The 8,014-nt window shown below is 34.8% G+C and overlaps 1 protein-coding gene across 1 annotated transcript in view; it reads right to left on the reverse strand.

Moving 5' to 3' along the window:
• The window catches only part of LOC135085141 (zinc finger protein 62 homolog), a 29,858-nt gene extending 22,365 nt beyond the window's left edge, over positions 1–7,493 (reverse strand). Inside the window, exons 1-6 of the mRNA XM_063979897.1 lie at positions 7,406–7,493; positions 7,176–7,318; positions 6,738–6,912; positions 5,286–5,321; positions 4,934–5,026; positions 3,466–3,600 (exon numbers count right to left, since the gene is read on the reverse strand). Coding sequence (XP_063835967.1) covers positions 3,466–3,600; positions 4,934–5,026; positions 5,286–5,321; positions 6,738–6,912; positions 7,176–7,249 — 513 coding nt within the window. The 5' untranslated portion in view covers positions 7,250–7,318; positions 7,406–7,493. The remainder of the gene's footprint in view (positions 1–3,465; positions 3,601–4,933; positions 5,027–5,285; positions 5,322–6,737; positions 6,913–7,175; positions 7,319–7,405) is intronic.
• Positions 7,494–8,014: the final 521 nt, after the last annotated feature.

Genomic DNA, 8,014 nt, shown 5'->3' on the forward strand with positions numbered 1-8,014 from the left:
CATGAATAATATTAACTACTTATTTACCTCTCGGTGTCTTGAGGCAATTTAAAAAAGTACATTCTGTGTTTTTATTATTATTTAGGCAGTTAAATACTGCACAGTATTTAGTACACCATTTTCTTTATTTTCTTCCATCATACACAAGAATACGCGTGCGTGAGTCAATGTTCGCTCGTATTTATTTATTTATTTATTTATAGGTACAACAACAGAATACAATCTCAAACATTTTTATAGAATAACATTAGTTTTTTTGCATTCAAATTGAATTCCTATAAATGTTGCACACAACGTTTACATAGAATAGATACAATTAAAAGAAAGGGGTATCGATGCAGAGATATTACAATTTAATCATCATTATGCACCTACCCACATCAATGCTAGGCTACAAAGTTAGGCTGTTTATAACCTTATGATATGAATATAAACTTTGATGAAATATATCCAAGCTTTTTACGTTTTTATTATAAATTCTGCACATCCGAAACAGAGGATCATTGAATGTTACATTATTAGTACAGTTATGTATATAGAACAGTTGTAATGTTCTTCTACTACCACTAATTTTAAAAGACAGATGGCTTAACAGATCCGCCGCATCCCACCGATTATTTAAGATTTTGTATAGTATTGATAGATCCTGAACCGAACGCCGGAACTTTGTGCTTAAGCCAAAATACTCAAGCCTTGTTTCATACGTAGGTAACTTACGCCTCATTCCTAGCCTGGAGCTCAAATATCGCAAGAAGCACCTTTGGACAGCCTCCAATCTATCAATGTGGTTATTGTATTGGGGACACCAAATAATAGAATTATACTCCAAAACACTTCTCACAAGGGCAAAATACAACAATAACACACTAGCTGACCCTCGAAAATGCCTTGTAGTCCTGAGTATGAAACCAATGGTCTTATTTACTTTTTCAATGATGCTATCATAATGGAATGAGTAACTCAATTTCGTATCCAACCATACGCCGAGATCTTTGACTAACCTTTGACGACTCAGTAAAACATTGTTGATAGTGTATAAATATTGAATGGGAAATTTCTTTTTTGTAAAAGTAATAATACAACACTTTGAGACGTTCAAAGACATACCATTAATTAGACACCAACTGTGTATCCTATTAATATCCTCCTGTAAGAACATAGCGTCTTCTATACGTGCTATTTCATGATATATTTTAATATCGTCAGCATATGCAATACATTTACACGCCATGGACACCAGCAGGTCATTAACGAACATTATGAACAAAAGTGGCCCCAAATTGGAGCCCTGTGGTATTCCCGATGCAGATTCATATGGAACTGAGTCAAAGCCATGTACCGCCACCAGTTGAGTTCTTCGAGAAAGGTAAGAAATTAGCCATCGAAGGAGTACCCCATGAATTCCAAGGTGGAGTGCCTTACAAATCAAAATGGAGTGGTCCACCCTATCGAAGGCCTTGGCAAAGTCAATGTAAACGGAATCCACTTGCAAATGCCCATCAAAAGCCATATTGAGATCATGGATGTAAGTTAATAGATTTGTGGTAGTTGATCGCCCACTGACAAAGCCATGCTGTTTGCAACTAATAATAGGTTTTAAATGAAAATATAAATGTTTATAAATTAAACTTTCAAATATTTTTGCAAAATAGCTAATTATACTAATTGGCCTGTAGTTTGATACATCCATTCTGTTTCCTGACTTGTGTATTGGTACAATTTTAGCAATTTTCCAGAGTTCCGGAAAAATACCTGTAGCTAGACTTATACAGTGTGAGTCACGTTAAAGTGTACATATGAAAATAGATGAAACTAGACCTATTTTTATCGACAAAAAAGTGGTCAAAAATTTTTTGAGATTTTTTTTAATTTTTTTATAGATTTTTTTTCCTTTCATGTACTTATTGTAAAGAAATCGTAATAACTTTTAAACTAAGAGGTATATCCTGATGAAATAAAAACAGTAATAATGCTAAATAACAGACGATACTAAAAAAAATACATAAAATACTCAGAAAACGCCAACAAATAATAAAAAACGATACTTTATGAAAAAAATCTGCTCAAAAATTCGTGTGTTTTTGGTTATTTGATAAATTTCTCCAAAAAATGCCCCTATAAAAGGTGGTTTTTATTACTTTGAATTATTTTCTATCGTATTACCTTTGTAAAACCAAAAATCCCATGTCTCTATCCCTATCACAACATTTGCTATGATCGTTTGAACTAAGCCTCTCCGGGCGCGCCATTCAACGCTTCGCTAACAACGAAACTGAAAATGGCTCTAGATTTGTAATTTTGATAAAGACAAGTTAGATTTCAAGTAAAAACAAAAGATTTCGAAGTAAAATAAGCATTTTAGTTTAAATTAAAATTGTCCCTACCTGTAGAGGAGAATAATGTTGTGGTAGGCCTTTGTTCAAACTATCATAGCAAATGTTGTGATAGGGATAGAGACATGCAATTTTTGGTTTTACAAAGGTAATACGATAGAGAATAATACAAAACAATAAAAACTACCTGTTATAGGGGCATTTTTTGGAGAAATTTATCAAATAACCAAAAAAAACACGAATTTTTAAGCAGATTTTTTTCAAAAAGTATCATTTTTTATTATTTGTTGGCAATGTTTGTGTATTTTATGTACTTTTTTAGTATCGCCTGTTATTTAGCATCATCACTGTTTTTATTTTATCAGGATATACCGCTTAGTTTAAAAGTTATTACGTTTTCTTTACAATACGTAATTGGAAGAAAAAAAATTCTATAAAAAATTAAAAAAAAATCTCAAAAAAATTTGACCTCTTTTTTGTCGATAAAAATAGGTCTAGTTTCATCTATTTTCATATGTACACTTTAACGTGACTCACACTGTATTATATATTAGACATAGAGGCTTCGACAACGTCTTTCCACATTTTTTAACAAATATAGGCGGTACTCAGGTATGTGAGGCCTTGTCGAATAGTATCCTGTAGGTGGGCCATCGTGCGTGTTTTGTTTTCGATGTAAACTCGCGGAGATGAACAGGCCTGGTTTTATTTTAAAGGCGAATGGCGATACGGTGACGGTCCCTTTCCGAGTTGATAAGTGTGCTTCTGCGTACTATGTGCCCTGCCCACTGCCACTTCAGCTTGCTAATCCGTCGGGCTATGTCAGCGACTTTAGTTCGTTTACGGATCTCCTCATTTCTGATTCGATCTCGTATAGAAACACCGAGCATAGCCCTCTCCATAGCACGCTGTGCAACTTTGAGCTTCTGTATAAGGCCTATAGTGAGGGGCCACGTTTCCGAGTCATAAGCCGACGACCTGACAAAGGTAGCAGGAAGGCGCTGGATGCAGGCCGCTACCAACCAGTCACTATGGAAATCATTGGGGGAGGCCTATGTTCAGCAGTGGACGTCCTGTGGCTGAAATGATGATGATGAAGTGTGCTTATGACCTTAAAAGCGATTATACTTACAGGGGATGTGGAATTTAACACGTCCATCATCAGCTTATGACTCCTGAGAGCCCTGCTTCTCATCTTGGCACACGATGCCAGTCTGGCCGCACACTCCCAGCATAGCTTCTGCGGCAGCTCGTCTTTGTCGCTCCACTGGGGATAGAGAGAGATGGAAGTATCAGTAAGTTTTCAACCGACTTCAAAAAAGGAGGAGGTTCTCAATTCGACCCGTATGTTTTTTTTTTCTATGTTTGTTACGCGATAACTCCGGCAATTATGAACCGATTTGAACAAATCTTTTTTCGGCGTATAGGTAATACCTCAAGGGTGGTCCCATTTAAATTTAATAATAATAAAAACAACCCCCAAGGGTGGAAAATTGGGGATGAACTTTTTTATACGCAATATCTCCGCCGATTATAAATCAATTTGAACGATTATTTTTTTGTTGAATAGGTATTATCAAAAGGGTGGTTTCATGCGAATTTGAAGAAAATATTTCACCCCCAAGGGTAAAACTTTTTTTAATTTTTAGTTTTTTTTTGTGTTCACGCATTTGAAGTCGGATTTATTTTTTTTTTAAAGTTAATTATAGCAGAGTAAATACAAATGAGTAGGTCATCTTCATAGAAACGCCCGAGCGCGGTTTGTATGTGAGCGCGCCAATACGTATGCGGCGCGCACGCACACACTGACAAAATTCAGCGCACCTCACCGCTAATCACCGCTAAATTTTGTCAGTGTGTGTGTGTGTGTGGTTTTAGCCTAGACGCAGACCACCGATTTTAAGTTGGCCGATAGTTAGGCCCGATTCTAATTTGTATGAAGAATCGGCCGATACCAAATCGGTGTAATGTGCGCACTTCCATACATGCCCATACTGATCAACTGCCCGACTTAAACTATCGGCCGACGAAAAATTGGAGGCTTATGATGGTGTTTAATTGAGTGAAAATGGTGTTTAATTGAGTGAAAATGAAAAAAGCAAAAGTGGGAAGAAAAGGCCTGATTTTCATTGAAAAAGCCTGAGATTTTGTTGCAGTTTGAGAATTTTCTCTAAAACGTATTGAGCAATTTTAAAAAGTCGCATTTTTATTGTTTTTATACACTACAGATTACAAGGGATAAATTAGTGTTGATTTTAATTCTGCAAAATTACTTAAATTAGGGAGATTTTTTTAGTTTGTTTAACTTTTTATTAAAGAGATCTTCAAAATGTAGGCAATGTTGCCTATTTCAATAGAAATTCTAAAATCCTAAATTTTCCTTAGATTTGCAAAATCCGGCCGCAATCCTGAGAAAAGTCCAAAAATCCTGAAATCTCAGGACAAATCCTAAAATATGGTAACCCTATGTTTGGGGGACTTTGATTTACACCATCATACCTTATTCATGTACGTACATGGTAGAGCTTAGAGTTTAGTGGACAAATGAAGAAGATTTTATGAAGTCAAATTTCATGAAAAAAATTACTCATTATACTTACTTCAGTGTCAGTCAGTTGTTGGTAGATCTCGCCCAGTTGGTAATCAAACATGTCATACATTTTCACACCCATGGATAAACAAATTCTGCACACCTGTTGAGGATAATTATAATAAATTGGTAAAGACAATAAAATGTGTAATACTTTTTAAGTTTTTTATTCTCTTGTATTATTTCTTAGGCAAATGGATACCAGTAGTATAGGAATTAAGAAGAATATGTTATTGCACATCAAAAATCATTATTGAAATTTCATAAAACAATCAACTTTGTATATTATTATCAAGTTTCAATAAAAATGTGAATCTAAAGCTTGCTCACAGACCAGACTATACCAGCTTAAAGGTACTTACTCGTAACGATGCAGGAGCATCCAAATCATCGGATCCCTGTAAAAAGGAATGAAATATTACTCAATTATAATTTTTATAATTATCTCACATAATTCTCATTAGGCAATGAATACATTAGTGAAAACAAATGAAGACCTAACCAAAATAATAGCAGGTTTTTGACCCATTCAAAAATGTCATTTTGTATGGAGAAATATCAAGAAATGTAATTTTTCAGTATATAGGTAATTATAAACATTTCAGTAAACATTATTTTGGTGTATAATATAGAGGGAATTGACTGAGCCTATTCCCCAACATTTTATTCATTTATTTAATTTAATTACAGTAGTACACAATTAATAAGGCTCACCGATGTACCTGCGCAGAAGACGAATTTAAGTAGCGCGGGAAATGCTATTGACCAATCGGGATACTCCACGCACGGCGCGTCTTCTTCCTGTGCCGGTATTGGTCCGTCGCCGCGTCATGTTTGCGCGCGCTGTGACACATGTTAGTCAGCCGCCATACTCTAGAGTGCGTAGACGCGTTGCAGACAAAAGTACACTTAGTGGCAAAAAAAGTGTTTTATTTTTGTGAGCCTCCAATCTCCGTACATCTACACATTCACAATTCATTAATAGATTCAGCATTCACTCTTCTCACATTCGGAAATTCAAATATTTATTTGCCATTTAGTAGAGTACAGTATATTAAAGATGTTATGATAAATAAAATAAAGTTCATTATCGTAATTCGCTACAATTATATGTAGCATGCAACTATTAACATTTCTAAATTATGGATTAAATACATCCCACAAAAATAATCCTACTAATATTATAAATACGAAAGTTTGGATGTCTGGATGTTTGTTACTCTTTCACGCAAAAACTATTGAACGGATTTTGATGAAACTTTACAGTATTATTGTTTATAACCCAGAATAACATAATATAGGCTATAATTTATGACGATCTATGACAAACTAAATCTCACGCGGGTGAAACCGCGGGCAAAAGCTAGTAAATAAATAAATACATAATAGACGCGTACATTGCTCCGATCGATCCCAAAGTATGTAGCAAAAACACATTTATAATTTGTTTTTTAAGAAGTCTATTTATTTATTTAAATACTCTATTAAACTTTTTTTGGCAAAAAGATAAATTTTTTATTCCCCGTAATTCCGTTACAATTGGCCTGCAGTGTAATTATGAAATGGGCGGGGCTTGCGCAAGTGCGACGGGGAACATAATCGGAAAAATTTTGTCCTTGTCTGCGTGGCCGAAGATTCACGACGCGCCTTATTAAATGTGTACTACTGTACCTACAAGTTAGGCTATAAAATCTAACATTTCTTATGTCACTAAACATAAAAATGTTTGTTGTGACATTGCAAATTTACATTTTAACACTATTTATAACTTTACAATAAACATGTAATCAATTTTATCATGGATACAAACTCACAAGGCCCAGGACTGGCACAGCTCCGTTCTTTATCCTCCGGAGCCCACATTTGGTCTCATAGAAGTCGCTGTTTCGAAAGTGTTCGGAGCACACAGTGCTTCTGTCTTTCGGCTCCCACTCTGACATGCCGAGGGCTTCGATCCAGGCATGACGCAGCTGTGGCTCGCGAGGGAACCTGAAGAAAGTTATTTATTTTACTTATTTAATAAGACAATCAACAAGACATGAAACCTTCTTGACAACATTTGTTTTGGTATATTTGGATGGTTTCTCCTAATTTTATGTCTTTATTTCTCTGCTATTTAACTAACTCAGGATACGAGGTAAGTTATTTTAGTATGATACGTCACGTTTTTATAATGCTGCCCGCGAAATAACAAGATTTCAGACTTCGAAATGATTGTTGATAACATCTGGTAGAAAACTTTTTTTACTTACACATGGAACGTGAGTCCATTAGTTTTTGTCTTCCGCCTCGTGTCATTGGAGCAATTTTGAACGCTGCACCGCATTTTATTGAACTTTTCATACAAAACATTCACTTAAAATCGCACATCTCAGTAGATATGAATTGACTTCATCTAAAACGTTTTGGTTGATGTAAAATTTGTATTTTTTTGTATTACTATACATTTTCATATGATAAGTATTACTAATAAATTACAAACTGTATAAATTAAAGCCTGGGTTTACAATTTACAGAATTCATTTTACAAACAAACAATCGTTTGACAGCTTTTTCGCCATTTTCTTGTTTTTTTTTTTTAATTTAAAGTTTGTTCTCGAATGGTTTTTGTATGGGATAGGTGATAATTTAGACATTACGATTGTGATACGATGAAAAATAGCGCAACCAGCACTACCCTAATTGACATTTACTTTCCTTATGTTGGTACACCATGTGCGTAGCTCTGATTGGTCGGTGGTATTGATAGAAAAAATATTGTTTTAGCGGGAAAGTTGTAAAAAAGTTTTCTCAATATGTGAAGACGTGAAGATTAGAAAAACATCTTGTTGTTGATTATTTTGAACCATGAAACGCCGTAGCTTGCGGTGTATACCGCGTATAAGCTACAGTGAAGTAGAAGAACCCAATCTTGATGAATATGTCTGTAAGTATGCATGTCAATGACTGTACCAAAAAAAACAACGCAATGATTCCTGTGTGTGTAGTACATAAAATTTATGTAAAACATTAAGAAGAAAGACTTGCTTGTTTACTCGACGTTACAATTTAGGTGATAGCCACGAAATTATCAATTATTATTTCTTTTTGT

Source organism: Ostrinia nubilalis, chromosome 28 (assembly GCF_963855985.1).
Source record: "Ostrinia nubilalis chromosome 28, ilOstNubi1.1, whole genome shotgun sequence".
NCBI classification, from domain to species: domain Eukaryota; kingdom Metazoa; phylum Arthropoda; class Insecta; order Lepidoptera; family Crambidae; genus Ostrinia; species Ostrinia nubilalis.